The sequence below is a fragment of the Megalobrama amblycephala genome, linkage group LG5 (genome assembly GCF_018812025.1).
Source record: "Megalobrama amblycephala isolate DHTTF-2021 linkage group LG5, ASM1881202v1, whole genome shotgun sequence".
NCBI classification, from domain to species: Eukaryota; Metazoa; Chordata; class Actinopteri; order Cypriniformes; family Xenocyprididae; genus Megalobrama; species Megalobrama amblycephala.
In genome coordinates this window covers 41,125,463-41,142,272 of record NC_063048.1, presented here as the reverse complement: position 1 = coordinate 41,142,272, position 16,810 = coordinate 41,125,463, and the positions used below count along the sequence as shown (strand labels likewise).

Below are 16,810 nucleotides of genomic sequence, written 5' to 3'. Positions count from 1 at the left end.
TGTATATTTTGTATTGTTCTCTCTTAGTACCATATATGACCTATTGCATTGAAATTTGCGGGCATAGTTATAAGTCAAATACAAAATCTATATTTACTTTGCAAAAAAAGCAATTAGGATTGTTAATTATTCCTCATTTAATGAATCAACTAAACAATATTTCTTAAATTTAAAGCACTAAAATTTTACGACTTAGTTAGTCTTAACACAGCTTTGTTTGTGTAAGTTAAAAAACAAATTATGCCAGCAAATATATTGTGTTTGTTTGAAATTAAGGAAGGTAAATATGATTTAAGAGGAAAGGATATGTTTAAAAAAACAGTGGTCAGAACTAATGTAAAAAAGAGTTGTATTTCTGTTCAAGGGGTCGATTTGTGGAACGGTCTAACTTAAGAGATGTAACACTATTTTTCAGTTTTAAAAAATGTTCAGATCTAAAATATATATGAATTATAAGATGGAAGCTTAAGTTGTAATGTGTAAAAAAATGTTGATAATTGTAATAACGGAATTGCACATCTAATATCAGTTAGAGGGTATGTGACGCTGTAATAAGGGTAGGTGTAATAAGCTATGGCTTCAGCCTACACCTTTTCGGTTGATTCTGTTTATATTTTTATGCTTATGTAAGTAAATCATACATTCATATGTAATGCAACCAAAATAAACATTTTTTTCATTCATTATCAAAGTGCTGTGTTTATTGAAAATAAAAAATATTCAATAATACAAACAGTCAGCACCATAAAAGAAAAGCACTGAGACATAATGAAACAGTAAAAGAAAGCAGCTCTCACATAGACTATAAAAATAAGTTTTTAGGCCAGATTTAAAGACCTCAAGTGTTTGAGCCTGACTGATGTAGAGAGGCAAACTGTTCCAGAGCTTTGGGGCCGCCGCTGCAAAGGCTCTATCACCCCTGCTCTTCAGCTTTACCCTTCGAACAGCTAAAAGCAAATGATCAGGAGACCTTAATGCTCTTAACGGAGCATACATTAGTTGAGTTGGGGAAACTTACTTATAAAAGTAATGCATTATTATATTGCATTGTAATATTATGCAATATCTTATCCATACATGAACATCTAAATCAATATGTTTAGGGAATATTTTCATCTATAACTGTGTGTGTGGGCAGAAACAGAAGAGCAGGTAACAGGCCTTTGCTTGTCCAAATGAGGACGCAGGCTTCCCTTCCCCTTTGAGAAATAAAGTAATGCATTATAATATTGCATTGTAATATTATATTATTCACTAAAAAAGTATCTAATTGCCTTAGCTACTTTTTATGGAAAGTAATGCGTTACATTACTTTTGCATTACTTTTTTTGAGTAAATGCTTAGTCTAGAGCTACAATAATCATCATGTTTACACACACTTAAGGTGATGATACACGGGGCAACTTTTTGAGCAATGTTGCCAGGCAGTTTTGCTGAGTGATGTTGCTTGGGCACTTTCCCATTGAGATTGGGCAACACATTTCTATCTGGATACTTTAGATCGAAATTTGTTGACTATTCTCAGTGGGAAAGTGCCCAAACAACATTGCTTGACAAAATTGCCCGGCAACATTGCTCAAAAAGTTGCCCCGTGTATAATCATCTTTACTCTCGATTTCTCTCAACATGGGGACAGGAGAGCTGTCAGTCAATACATGGGAAAACAAAGTAACTTGCGTTACTTATTTGAAAAATTAACCCAGATATTTTGTTGTAAATTTAATAGTAATGCATTACTTTAGTTACTTGAAAAAGTAATCTGATTACATAACTCAGGTTACTTGTAATTTGTACCCCCAACACTGGTTATGACAAATACGATCCATTGTACGTCTCACCTCTATTTAAATTGTGAAAAATTGTTTAGCCTGAATAATATCCATGAAATCACTGTATTTATAACAACTGAGATGTTATGAAGTCAATTTGAAAGCCAAACCAGAATTAAAATCAGGTCTGAGGTTAATATTACGGTTTAACATTACAAAATATCTAAAACAAACTGTATTTAGTTGTTAGCAACTCACACTTTTAGAAAACACAGTGATTGTGTGCATTACGTTGTAGAAAACCTGATAGTCTCTTCAATAATGTTTACATTTTTTGTTATTTTACTCATAAGTCAAAAACTGCTGCTCTAAAAGCTTATAAACACTAAATTTTGAAGTGTTAATTATCTTAAACTTAACTCGATCATACTCAAAAGTGATAATTCTCTTCTGGGTTTTATGATAATAAACAAAACAGTTCTATGTGCTGCAATAAATACAGCAGAACAATGCCCATTAATTGGTCCCTATAGCCTTCTGTTTAGATGTTATGAAGACAATATTGTGAGCAAACCATGCAAAAGGAACAACTTGTGTAGTAAACAAAACAGGAGACAATTACCAGAGTCTCTATATGGAAATCTGGCAACCCGTTAATCTTTTCAGAGCCATTATCCCTGATGTAGACCATAGACAAACAAGAATAGTCATACACTTGTTTGCACTGCATGCACAGGTGTGCCTCCCATATGTGTGTGTCTGTTTGCTACAACTTCTTATCCGTACAGGAACATCTAAATCAATATGTTTAGGGAATATTTACATGGTAAACTATCTATTACTGTGGGCAGTAACAGAAGTGCAGGTACAGGCCTTTGCTTGTCCAAATGAGGACACAGGCTTCCCTTCCCCCTTGAGAAATTATAAACCTGCTCTTTCTCTCAATACAGCCTGAGCCTCAGGCATGTACGCATGAAAAAAACAAAGCAACAACCTGAGCTCAATTATCAAACTCACAACAGAGTAGAAACAGTGATTGACGGTCAATTACATCACATTCTGTATACAACTAGCTACTTTCTAGTTAGAAAAAACTTGATTATTAAAATATATATATATATATATATATATATATATATATATACTGTAAAAGAGAAAAGATACTTACAGGATTAGTTCACTTCAGAATTAAAATTTCCTGATAATTTACTCACCCCCATGTCATCCAATATGTTTATGTTTTTCTTTGTCCAGTCGAAAAGAAATGAAGGTTTTTGGGAAAACATTCCAGGATTTTTCTCCATATAGTGGAGTTCACTGGGGTTCAACGGGTTGAAGGTCCAAATTAAATGACTCTACATGATCCCAGACGAGGAATAAGAATCTTATCTAGCTAAACGATCGGTCAAATTGTGGTTGTGGTTATATAAAATTATATAACCACAACCACAACCTTTTTAACCACAAATGCTCGTCTTGCACTGCTCTGCTATGCATTGTGCATTATGTAATCACGTTGGAAAGGTCGCACATGATGTAGTCAGAAGTACCGCAGTAGGGAGAAAATCTCAGTTTCTCCTCCAAAAAACTTCAAAATAGTCCGACATTGTTGTTTTACATTTTTTGTAAAGGGCGTTTGACTTAATCTTTGCACACGTGACCTTTCCAACATGATTACATCATGCGTGGCGCATCACAGAACAGTGCAAGACGAGCATTTGTGGTTAAAAAGTATATAATTTTTATGTTTTTAAGAAAATGACTGATTGTTTCGCTAGATAAGACCCTTATTCCTCGTCTGGGATCATGTAGAGCTCTTTGAAGCAGCACTGAAACTGACATTTAGACCTTCAACCCGTTGGTAACTGTTGAAGTCCACTATATATGGAGAAAAATCCTGGAATGTTTTCCTCAAAACCCTTAATTTCTTTCCGACTGACGAAAGAAAGACATAAACATCTTGGATGACATGGGGGTGAGTAAATTATCAGGATATTTTAATTCTGACGTGAACTAATCCTTCAATCTCTGGAGAACATCTAAGCATAATAAGATAAAACACATTCCTGCAAGAACTCTAAAGACTGTGAACAGTTCTCCCAGTAACTTCTACCAATAGGGAAATGGTTATTTATAGTATTTTCATTTTAGTCGTTAAATATATCAATTATTATTATTTATTTAACTACATTTGTTTTAATATTAGTATATTTTATATATGTCTTCTTCATTAATAGTTATTCTTTAACAATAATAAATTGTAATTTATCTGTTACACGGTTGTAATAACTGTACGATGGGCGGTGAGTGACAGCTGGGCGGTCCAATAGTGTGGAAGTATTTCTCCCAGCAGCTCCAGTGGGCGTGTCTAGTTGGGTCGGCGCGTGTGTGTATCTCTGTTAGTGCAGCTGTAGTATTTGCAGCCCCACTCTCATTTCCACGAGAATGCAGTTATTGTCATTTACATTATTTCTCCAAAGGTTGCTTTACAGCAACAACTCCGTGTATGCAATCCTGCCGTGACTGTCTCGGCTGTAGTACTTGCATTAGTGTCGCGCAGCGAGCAGAGGAAAGAGTGTGCGCTCCGTTCACGCGAGTAATGCCGTCTACGATGGAGGGCTCGTCGGGGGAAGGTGACCTGTTTACCGTCAAACACGAGCTCAGAAACGGTAAATGAACGCCGGGCACTCCGTCCTACGCTTATGTTTGAGAAACAGCGCTTATATGTCTTGGACTGATAGTGTTTTCGTTGTATGATGGAAAAAGCAGCTTTAATGTTAGCTGGTCGGCTAGTGTAAATGCATTAGTAAGTGCTATTAGCAGTATATATTAATGTATTGATATATGCATCATCAAAAAGGTGTTACTTTGAGGTTGGAGGGTGTTCTGCATGGGTAATTTCATATTTCACATTCATAACCGCAGTTGCACTTAAGTACACATAAGTGCACAGTGCATGTTGTTGAGAAGCATTAGATTGACATTTGAAAGAAAGTATTTTATTGTATGGAAATAATTGCATTTATTATGTGTCAGCTCTTTAATCATTTGCTCAGTCATGCCATGGCCTTGAGTCCAAAGAAACCCAATTACTGGAGCTAATTTTATCTCTAGGGCCTTGATGATGTCTTTATATAAATGAAGTGACCAGGTGTGTGTCCTCACTTGCTTCTCTGAGTAAACTTGGTACAAATGCTTAGTAGACACATTCTGTCAAGCTTTGTTGTTTCATTACTTTTTACAGGTGCTGTAATCTCATTCAGTTTTCTCAAATTTTACCAAATTATGACTGCATTCATGAACCTAAACAATTCAATCCTGTTATCCAAGTTATTGTTTTCGTAACAAAAAAGTTATACTTTTTATTAACTGTATGTACAGTATATAGTAAATCAATGTAATATTTTTTTTACCCTCTAAAATTTTTTAGTACAATAAATACTTAACTAATTTTAATGACAGAAAAACTCTTTGGTCTACCTTTTCAGCACAACCCCTTTTACCGCAGTTAAAGAAGATATAACATTTCTTAAAGTCCCCCTGTAGTCAATCATTTTATCCATTAAAACTCATCTTTAATCACCAAAATTACATATTTAAATATTTAATGTTAAAAAATTCTTCTTCATGCCTTAAAATAGCTTGAATGTAACTCTACACCCTTGCTTCATTTAGTATACGCGGATCTATGAATATGCTAATTAGCCCCGCCTCCACCCACTCACATAAGCTCAGAGATCCACTCGATCAACTTACAAGCGCTGCACAATGGTATCACTTTTTACAACGTCGGACACATAACGGTAATTAATATGATTCGCCTTTTGCTTGACTATTTTATCAAACAGCTAATGTTGCTAATATTACACAAACCGTGTTCCCATTCGCAATTGTAGAGTCAGACGGCTGCCTTCTAACAATCAGCATCCATAGAAACGCTTTGAACACCCTAGAACGTCAGTGGAGAAAGGCATGTAGTTCATCATAACATCATAACATCATAATATACATGACAGACCTGCTATAGTGCTAAATCTACACGATTTATTTTAACAGAAAAATATAATCTGGCTTCTCTTGAGTTAGTTAATGATATGCTAAGGCCTGCCGACATGTTGACGTGATTGGTTACAAGGTAGTTTGTGACGTCACAAACACCAGCGATTTGAAACCGTGTTTTTGAAACTGTCTTTAGATCACTGCCGTTTTAAATAGAAAATACTCAGCAGTGGTGTTGACTTATGAATTTGCACATGGTTTGTCTTAAAAACACCGCATTAAAAACTTGATTTTCACCACAGGGGGACTTTAAAAATAGCCCCCTATGGAAAAAAAAAAAAATTGACTCCTGAGTTTAACCTCATGAGGTTGACGATCAGTTTTTTTGAAGGTTAAGAACATTCTTTCAGTATTTTTTTTAAAGAGTTTCAGGCCCTATTTTGTACCCTATCCATCAGCAGTAACTATCCATTAAACATTTATTGTGCCACCCTGACACAAAGGTCTGTTTTGTATGGAAGCTTGTTTCCACCACTAAATAAAAAAAATGAAAAAGGTAATTACGACTTTTTATCTCACAATTCTGACTTTTTTCTCACAACTGCGAGTCATAAAGTCAGAATTGTGTGTTATAAAGTCAGAATTGCGACTTTATATAGCAATATATATATAATATATACTCACAATTGTGAGTTATAAAGTCAAAATTGTGTGATATAAACTCTCAGTTGCATCTTATAAAGTCAGAAATGCGAGATATAAACTTTTTTCCTCCAAGTTTATAGTTGACTTTATATCTTACAATTCTGACTTTATAGCAAGCAATTGCAAGTTATAAAGTCAGAATTGTGAGATATAAACTCGCAATTCTGAGAAAAAACGTCGGTCTTTTTTCCCTCACAATTGAACATTATAACAGTTTATCACACAATTCTGACTTTATAACTTGCAATTCTGACTTTATATCTCACAATTCTGAGAAAAAAAAGTTGCAATTACCTATTTTATTTTTTATTTCATGGCTTCCATAGTTTTGACTTCTATATTAAATCATAAAAATGGATTCCAACTACTGATGAATCAGCCAGGCTGAACGATCAGTCGGTATTTTCAGATTGTTGTTGGCCCATAACTGTGCAGACTGGTAGATTATCAGTAATTTAATCCACTAACCAAGATCCAGATCTTAGAATCTGTAGTGCATTACTGTATCAGTACTGTACTGTATAAAATGCAGGTTAATGGGGATGATCAGTTTACAGGCACTTAATTGTTTCTGGCTTGTTATGGTTTACAAACTTTGTAACATTAGAGTGAAGAGCTAAAGACAAGAAGGCGGTCATCTGATAAGGCTCATCTAAGAAAGCCCAGTGGGGACCAAATACTCTCCATTAATGCCCTTTGTATCCTGAGTGGAGAAAGTCAGGGCCTGGAAGCTTATTAATAAACATTGTAGTTCCCATGGGCCTCTAGGTTGGTTGCAAAGGGGGCTACACACAACTTTAAACATGCTGCTTGATATCCAGTCAGAGGATGTGGTAACGGCATATGTTTTTTTTCTTTTATATCTAAAATCAGATAATTTGCAAAGACAGAGAAAGAGCAGTGTATTGCGAGAGATGCAGTGCTGCTGTGAGTGAGGATAACAGCAGGAATGCATTCACTTCGCTGGCCACGCTCATTGCATCTACTGCATAAAATAAGCGACCTCACTTTAGCCCGAGCTAACGTGTAAACATATACCGCGCACATGTTCACATTCTTCCATGTCTCATTCATGAAGGCTGTTTTGTTTCCTCTGAATCATCAAGCTCTTCGTTATTTATGAGCAGGCCCACACAGAATCAGTGCCTGCAGAACTCAGATTTCAGCAGAATTCGAGTGCTTTTTTAATTCATAGTTCTGGCTCTTGTTTATTTACGTTACCATTCAAAAGTTTAAAGGATTAATTCACTTCAGAACTAAATTGTCATCCAAGATGTTTATGTCTTTCTTTCTTCAGTTGAAAAGAAATTAAGTTCTTTGAGGAAAACATTCCAGGATTTTTTTCCATATAGTGGACTTCAACAGTTACCAACGGGTTGAAGGTCCAAATGTCAGTTTCAGTGCAGCTTCAAAGAGCTCTACATGATCCCAGACGAGGAATAAGAGTCTTATCTAGAGGAACGATCGGTCATTTTCTAAAAAAAAATACAAATTATATACAGTGGGTACGGAAAGTTTTCAGACCCCTTTAAATTTTTCACTCTTTGTTATATTGCAGCCATTTGCTAAAATCATTTAAGTTAATTTTTTTTCCTCATTAATGTACACACAGCACCCCATATTGACAGGAAAACACAGAATTGTTGACATTTTTGCAGATTTATTAAAAAAGAAAAACTGAAATATCACATGGTCCTAAGTATTCAGACCCTTTGCTGTGACACTCATATATTTAACTCAGGTGCTGTCCATTTCTTCTGATCATCCTTGAGATGGTTCTACACCTTCATTTGAGTCCAGCTGTGTTTGATTATACTGATTGGACTTGATTAGGAAAGCCACACACCTGTCTATATAAGACCTTACAGCTCACAGTGCATGTCAGAGCAAATGAGAATCATGAGGTCAAAGGAACTGCCTGAAGAGCTCAGAGACAGAATTGTGGCAAGGCACAGATCTGGCCAAGGTTACAAAAACATTTCTGCTGCACTTAAGGTTCCTAAGAGCACAGTGGCCTCCATAATCCTTAAATGGAAGACGTTTGGGATGACCAGAACCCTTCCTAGAGCTGGCCGTCCGGCCAAACTGAGCTATCGGGGGAGAAGAGCCTTGGTGAGAGAGGTAAAGAAGAACCCAAAGATCACTGTGGCTGAGCTCCAGAGATGCAGTCGGGAGATGGGAGAAAGTTGTAGAAAGTCAACCATCACTGCAGCCCTCCATCAGTCGGGGCTTTATGGCAGAGTGGCCCAACGGAAGCCTCTCCTCAGTGCAAGACACATGAAAGCCCGCATGGAGTTTGCTAAAAAACACCTGAAGGACTCCAAGATGGTGAGAAATAAGATTCTTTGGTCTGATGAGACCAAGATAGAACTTTTTGGCCTTAATTCTAAGCGGTATGTGTGGAGAAAACCAGGCACTGCTCATCACCTGTCCAATACAGTCCCAACAGTGAAGTATGGTGGTGGCAGCATCATGCTGTGGGGGTGTTTTTCAGCTGCAGGGACAGGACGACTGGTTGCAATCGAGGGAAAGATGAATGCGGCCAAGTACAGGGATATCCTGGACGAAAACCTTCTCCAGGACCTCAGACTGGGCCGAAGGTTTACCTTCCAACAAGACAGTGACCCTAAGCACACAGCTAAAATAACGAAGAAGTGGCTTCACAACAACTCTGTGACTGTTCTTGAGTGGCCCAGCCAGAGCTCTGACTTAAACCCAATTGAGCATCTCTGGAGAGACCTAAAAATGGCTGTCCACCAACGTTTACCATCCAACCTGACAGCACTGGAGAGGATCTGCAAGGAGGAATGGCAGAGGATCCCCAAATCCAGGTGTGAAAAACTTGTTGCATCTTTCCCAAAAAGACTCATGGCTGTATTAGATCAAAAGGGTCTGAATACTAAATACTGAGCAAAGGGTCTGAATACTTAGGACCATGTGATATTTGAGTTTTCCTTTTTTAATAAATCTGCAAAAATGTCAACAATTCTGTGTTTTTCTGTCAATATGGGGTGCTGTGTGTACATTAATGAGGAAAAAAAAAAGAACTTAAATGATTTTAGCAAATGGCTGCAAAATAACAAAGAGTGAAAAATTTAAGGGGGTCTGAATACTTTCCGTACCCACTGTACTTTTTAACCACTAATGCTCGTCTTGCACTTCTCTGAGATGCACCACGCATGATGTTACGTTGGAAAGGTCATGTGTGATGTAGGTGGAAGTACCGCAGCAGGGCGAAAAACCATCAAAATCGTCCGACATTGTTGTTTTTATCTTTTTTAGTAAAGGCCGTTTGACTTAGTCTTTGCAAGTACGCTTTGTAAATACTTGCTCGGTACTTCCACCTATGTCAAGCGTGACCTTTCCAACGTGATTACATCATGCGTGACGATCACAGAGCAGTGCAAGATGAGCAATTGTGGTTAAAAAGGATGTAAAAAAAAAGTATGAAATGGCTGATGGTTTCTCTAGATAAGATTCTTATCTCCTCGTCTGGGATCATGTAGAGCTCTTTGAAGCTGCACTGAAACTGACATTTGGACCTTCAACCCGTTGGTAACTGTTGAAGTCCACTATATGGAGAAAAATCCTGGAATGTTTTCCTGAAAAACCTTAATTTCTTTTCAACTGGAGAAAGAAAGACATAAACATCTTGGATGACATGGGGGTGAGTAAATTATCAGGATATTTTAATTCTGACGTGAACTAATCCTGTAAGGTCTGTCTTTTATGCTCACTGAGGCTGCATTTATTTGTTTAAAAATACAGTAATATTGCAAAATATTATTACAATTTAAAATAAATGTGTTCTATTTTAATATATTTTAAAATGTGATTTATTTCTGTGATGCAAATCTGAATTTTCAGCATCTTCAGTGTCACATGATCCTTCAGAAATCATTATAATATGCTGATTTGGTGCTTAAGTTTCTTATTATTATCAGTGTTGAAAACAGTGGAAACTGTGATGCATTTGTTTAGGATTCTTTGATAAATAGAAAGTTAAAAAGAAAACTTTACTGTCACTGTCATGTAACGGATCCTTGGAGAATTAAAGTATTGTCATCTTATTGACTCCTTACACTTGAACGTTACATTATTTTTGCCTTATTTCATAATGCTTTCAGCTGCCTCTTCATATTTTACCATGTTTAAATATTTAAAATCAGTTCAGCAAATGCATAATAAAGTCTGCAGATTCCATCTGGACCTGTTTATAAGCAACATACTGTATTTACAAACAGCTACAGGCTCGTCTCCAAGGGTTCGCCATTTTGAACATATTTTCTTTTCTCACTGTTGTGAGAAAGTGGCAAGAGTTCAAGTAACCGAAGTTGGGAAGGTTTACGGGAGGATTTTCTTCTTGTATGATATCCAAGTGAAGAACACGATTTCTTGGCTGCGTGACCAGATATATGTGTTTAAATCTTTCCCCAGCCAATCTGACGGGTCACGTGGAGCGTGTGGGCATTGAAAACTTTGAGCTGCTGAAAGTGCTGGGAACAGGAGGTCAGTGGTAGTTCAAGTATGTGAACCATGTGTTCTCTCCTTATCTTTGTTCCTACTCCACTAACAAATCGTTCTCCTCCTCTGGGCAGCTTACGGCAAGGTGTTCTTGGTTCGCAAGGTGAGCGGCCATGATTCGAGTAAACTCTACGCCATGAAGGTGCTGAAAAAGGCCACTATTGTGCAGAAGGCGAAGACTGCAGAACACACACGCACAGAGAGACAGGTCCTCGAGCATATCAGAGAGTCTCCCTTCCTGGTTACACTTCATTATGCCTTCCAGACAGACACCAAACTGCATCTCATTCTAGGTACGCTCTTTCTCTTCTCTCCCCTGTGGATTGTGAATAATGTGAATTGCACGTTATGCTTGCTTATGCATTTAAGAGTGCAGTCTGTGCAATGCTCTGCATTGCTCACCAGTGCTGTTACAGTGAACTATGGGTATGTTTCTGTGTCTAAGGGTGCTTTCACACCTGAGCGATTGTTTCAGAAGCTGGTGTGTTTTCGCCCTTGGTTCGGTTCATTTAGGCATATGTGAACACGGCAATCACGCTCAGATCCGCACCAAAACAATCCCTCCAAGACCGCCTGTACGAGGTGGTCTCGGCCCAATTTCCAACGGACCAACGAACGAAAATGGTATCATAATTCATACAGGGCCGTAACCACCATAGACATTCCCCTCCAAATATTAGAAATGGCCAAATTGTCCCCCCCAATATTTGATATTCTTGATGCTGCTCTGCTGTACTCCATTATGCATCACTCTGTTTGTTGTTATTATGACAAAAAAAGTTTTAAAAGTTACATTTTAGGCGGGTCTGCCTCAGCAGTCTAACAGCACTCATCATGAGTGAGCTGGCCAATCAAATCAAAGAAGGCGGGGCTTATTTTTCACACAAGACGAGTGCGAATTCCAATACAATGCTTTCGTTTTAGCGGTAAAAGAGTATGTGGCGAGTAAGCCAAGTAGCTAAACATTTAATATTTGACCACTCTTTTGATTGAAATATTCAGCGACCGACAGTAATATCCAGTGATGCAAACTAATCAATATTTTTATGAAATTTCGCCATTTTGATTTGAAAACATGCTATTATTTAATTAATATGATGTGATTAATGTAATTCATAACTGAATGTGACGAGACAAGAAATGTTTTGCGTTTTTGACATATTAGACACAAATAAGAGTGAATTAAAAAATAAAATAAATATATATATATATATATATATATATATATATATATATATATATATATATATACTACAATAGACCTGAAAATTTTAGGATTTTTTATATCATTTTTATTATTCCCTTAAATCCCTTTTAATCTTTTAATTATTTAATTCCTTTTAATAAAGTTGCTGCAAGTTACTACAGTTGAAAATCAACTGTTGAAAATTAAAATGTTGTGTAATTGCTCTTCTCCATGCAAGAATGCTGTCCCGACAAAGCCTTGATTCCTGCTCTGCTGCACTATAACATTCGTATAGTGTTTGCATGCATCTCGACACAGTTATCCAGATCCAGACAGTATGTCTGAATTTACCACAACATTAATACGAATGTAGTATATCCAACAGCGGGAATGATGGCTACATTCGTTTAGTGAGTGTCTTGACTGTCACAAATAAAGCCACAATAAGCTCATGGAGTGAACTTGTCAATCATCTTGATGGATGACACATGGGAAACTCTGACCAATAAGGGGACAGTTTTACTCACATGTGATTTGCATAAATATATTTCAATCATAACAACTCTCGGAAGATTGTTAGCATGGTAATGGATATGACAATGTTAATGTATTTGGTCTTGGCGGAAGAGATCTGGTACGCTGCTGCTGAATTGATGCTGCTGTAGAAGTACAGGAACTTGCTACTGCCAATACATACACTGATATGCTGCTGCTAGTAAGACATAGTGCTGCTGCACAAATAGCATATATCAGTAACAAATAGCAGATCTATACAGGTGGGACTCTGAAGCGTGCTGCAAACTGCTATAGTGAATGTAACCAGCCAAAGTGTGTGAGCAACAAGCCCACTGGCTGCAGATGTGACATGAACCAATCAGCTTGTGCCAGTAGTTAACGCTGTAATTATCATCAGCTTGCGTTAAGACCCATCAGCCTGCACCATCTAGAGTTTCATGACTGAACTATGTATTTTAGTACGTTTTGAAGTGTTGCCTTGTGAAACCGAACCAACTAAACTTTAACAAATTAAGTCCCTGTTTCATAAAAAACAAGGTGTGAAAACGTTGTACGAAGTGGATTTTATAGGGTGTGATTCAGTCATGGGGAGAATTTAGTCAGTCTGAAATAGCTTAGTGAGCAACTGTACAGTGATATCTCACTTCACAGGAAATGGGCAGGGAAATTTACCCATCACTCATTGTGCACAACCTCAGGCATTTTTATTCAGCTTAATTAACCTCAGAAGTGGTTTACTGAGCAATTTGAGGGAGGGTATAATGTGCACCAGATACGTGACCTTTAGAAAACTGTTATTACTATGTCCAGCTGTTACAACAGTTAAAAAGATATGCATATTATAATTATTACAATATTGCAATAGTGTTTTTTTTTTTCCAAATTTGGCTATTTTTGAATAAGTATAGTATTATATTTATATTTTTATATAAAAACATATACACTACTGTACAAAAGCTTAGTAAGATTTTTTTACGTTTTTAAAAGAACTGTTCACCAAAGCTGCATTTATTTAGTCAAAAATACAGTTAAAAACAATAATATTGTGAAAAATATTATTACAATTTAAAATAACATGTAATTTAAATATATTTTAAAATGTAACTTATTCCTGTGATGGCAAAGCTGAATTTTCAGCATCATTACTCCAGTCTTCAGTGTCACATGATCCTTCAGAAATCATTCTACAACCCGAGTTCTGGAAATGTTGGGACATTTTTTTTAAATTCGAATAAAATGAAAACTAAAAGACTTTCAAATCACGTGAGCCAATATTTTATTCACAGTAGAACATAGATAACATAACAAATGTTTAAACTAGGAAATTTTAGACTTTTATCCACTAAATGAGCTCATTTCAAATTTGATGCCTGCTACAGGTCTCAAAAAAGTTGGCACGGGGGCAACAAATGGCTGAAAAAGCAAGACATTTTGAAATGATTCAGCAGGGAGAACATCTAGCAACTAAGTAAGTTAATTGATATCAGGTCTGTAACATGATTAGCTATAAAAGGGATGTCTTAGAGAGGCAGAGCTGTGAAAGAGTGTGTAAAAAGATTGTGGAATACTTTAAAAACAATGTTCCTCAATGTCAAATTGCAAAGGCTTTGCAAATCAAAAGATTCAGAGAAACTGGAGAAATCTCTATGCGTAAGGGACAAGGCTGAAGACTTTTATAGGATGCCCGTGTTCTTCAGGCCCTCAGATGACACTGCCTCACTCATGGGCATGATTGTGCCAATGACATTATTAAATGGGCCCAGGAATACTTCCAGAAACCACTGTCGGTAAACACAATCTGCCGTGCCATCTGCAGATGCCAACTAAAGCTCTATCATGCAAAAAGGAAGCCATATGTGAACATGGTCCAGAAGCGCCGTCGTGTCCTGTGGGCCAAGGCTCATTTAAAATGGACTGTTTCAAAGTGGAAAAGTGTTCTATGATCAGACGAGTCCAAATTTGACATTCTTGTTGGAAATCATGGACGCTGTAGCAGGCATCAAATTTGAAATGAGCTCATTTTGTGCATAAAATTGTAAAATTTCTCCGTTTAAACATTTGTTATGTTATCTATGTTCTATTGTGAATAAAATATTGGCTCATGTGATTTGAAAGTCTTTTAGTTTTCATTTTATTCAAATTGAAAAAACTTCCCAACTTTTCTGGAATTTGGGTTGTAATATGCTGATTTGGTGCTCAAGAAACATTTCTAATTATTATCAAGCTGCTTAATATTTTTGTAGAGACAGTGATACATTTTTTTCAGGGTTCTTTGATGACTAGACAGTTCAAAAGGACAGCATTTATTTAAAATTGATTTTTTTGGTAAGAATGTACAGTCATTTTTCATCAATTTGATACATCCTTGTTGAATAAAATATATATTTTTTCATGATGATATTATGTCATGCCATCACATTTGAAGTGTTGTTTGATGAGCTGCAGGACATTTCAAATAAACTGAACTTCTGCACACAGCAGTGAACACTGCATACAGACCCTGTCAATCATAACAGTTTATTTGCTATAATAATGAAATGCTGAAGCCTGTGTACCACTACCGGAACTCTTGGCTTTTGTGGTATTGCTTGGAACCGATTGAGTCAGTGTCAGCATGAAAGCAGGATTTTGCAGTAACTGCACAATACCAGGTGCATTTAAAATATAAAACCCTCATTAACCAGTTGCAATTTTGTTTTCTATATCCTAAATCACAGACTATGTGAATGGAGGTGAGCTCTTCACACACTTGGTCCAAAGGGTTCGCTTTAAAGAGCAAGAGGTTACCTTGTACAGCGGGGAGATTGTACTAGCACTGGAGCACTTGCATAAGGTAAAATTGTAAAAATTGCACACTTATTTTCACCCTTCATTTCCTTTGCAATCTGACTGAACAGTGCCTCATTTTGAAAGAGTAGTGAAAGTAGTTCCTTCCTTTACTCAGGAGGTACTTCTCCTCTCTCCTGCCTACTCAGATCAATTCCTCACTCATCTAACCAGGCCAGGCTGCATGTATCTGCAGTGCTCAAAATTTCTCAAATGCTGTGTTTACAGAAAGAGGAAGAGAAGTGTTTTTAATGCATGCTTGTTCTGTGCAGCCATTATTCAGAGAGAAGAGAGTTGCCCGGGGGCCAGTGCAGGGTTTGTAGAATGGACCTTGACAGTGAGATTAACATTGTTTTGGTTCAGTCTCATTTTTTGTCATTGCCTATTATGTTGCCATTTATTATTTATTAAAGTAGCAGTACATTTTCCAGGTGAATGGCTGCATTTTATGACCCCAGACAAGATGAGGTTGTAAACTCAGCAGTTGAGCAAATAATTTTGGCAAGGACGGAAAAAAATGTGATGAATAGGGGTGTTAACGGTACGCAAACATGACGGTACATACCTCAGTATTGAAGTCACGGTTCGGTACGGGTTCAGTACAGCATGGGGAGAAAACTAAACATAAAATTGTTACTTTTTTCTTCTTTTTTATTAAACAGTAGTTTATTGAACAAATTGTCTCTTTTTAAATAAATTCAATTATAATTAACATTTTCTTAAGGATAAAAAAGTCTCTCGGCTAATGCTGTAAACTATACAGGGAATCCCTTCTTGCACATTACTATAATATTAAAGGTTACAATTAACTTCAGAGCCCAAACTATTACATTCAGTTGATATTTATTTTTAGATATAATAATCATCATACAAAAAAAACAAAAACAAACAAAAAAAAACATGTAAATTGCACACAAGGCAGGTTTTGCATTAACATTTTTTTAAAATATAATCATTTACAAGGTTAAATGACAATACCAACAGGTAAAGTAAATATAATGAATATATAAGCTAATACAGTGCATATATTTAGTGAAATGCTCCCTCTAGAGTTGATTTCTCTAGTGTACTAACATGCTGTGGACACTTAAATGACTTGCCTGAGGTAAATGTAATGCTACGTGAGAGATTATTCTCAATCTGATTTATTGATGTCTTTCCACGGTTGAAACACCGGTTGAGAGATTACACATAAACTATGCGTAGATCGTCTGTTCTTCTTCTGCGCCTTTTCCTGTTGTGGTGGTTAGCAAACAGCATTGCATTACCACATGCACCCCCTTAT

The 16,810-nt window shown here is 36.7% G+C and overlaps 1 protein-coding gene across 1 annotated transcript in view; it reads left to right on the top strand.

Annotated features, from left to right (window-relative positions):
* Window positions 1-4,141: 4,141 nt before the first annotated feature.
* The window catches only part of rps6ka5 (ribosomal protein S6 kinase, polypeptide 5), a 45,396-nt gene continuing 32,727 nt past the window's right edge, over window positions 4,142-16,810 (top strand). The window contains exons 1-4 of the mRNA XM_048192323.1: window positions 4,142-4,438; window positions 10,911-10,982; window positions 11,072-11,290; window positions 15,417-15,532. Coding sequence (XP_048048280.1) covers window positions 4,276-4,438; window positions 10,911-10,982; window positions 11,072-11,290; window positions 15,417-15,532 — 570 coding nt within the window. The 5' untranslated portion in view covers window positions 4,142-4,275. The remainder of the gene's footprint in view (window positions 4,439-10,910; window positions 10,983-11,071; window positions 11,291-15,416; window positions 15,533-16,810) is intronic.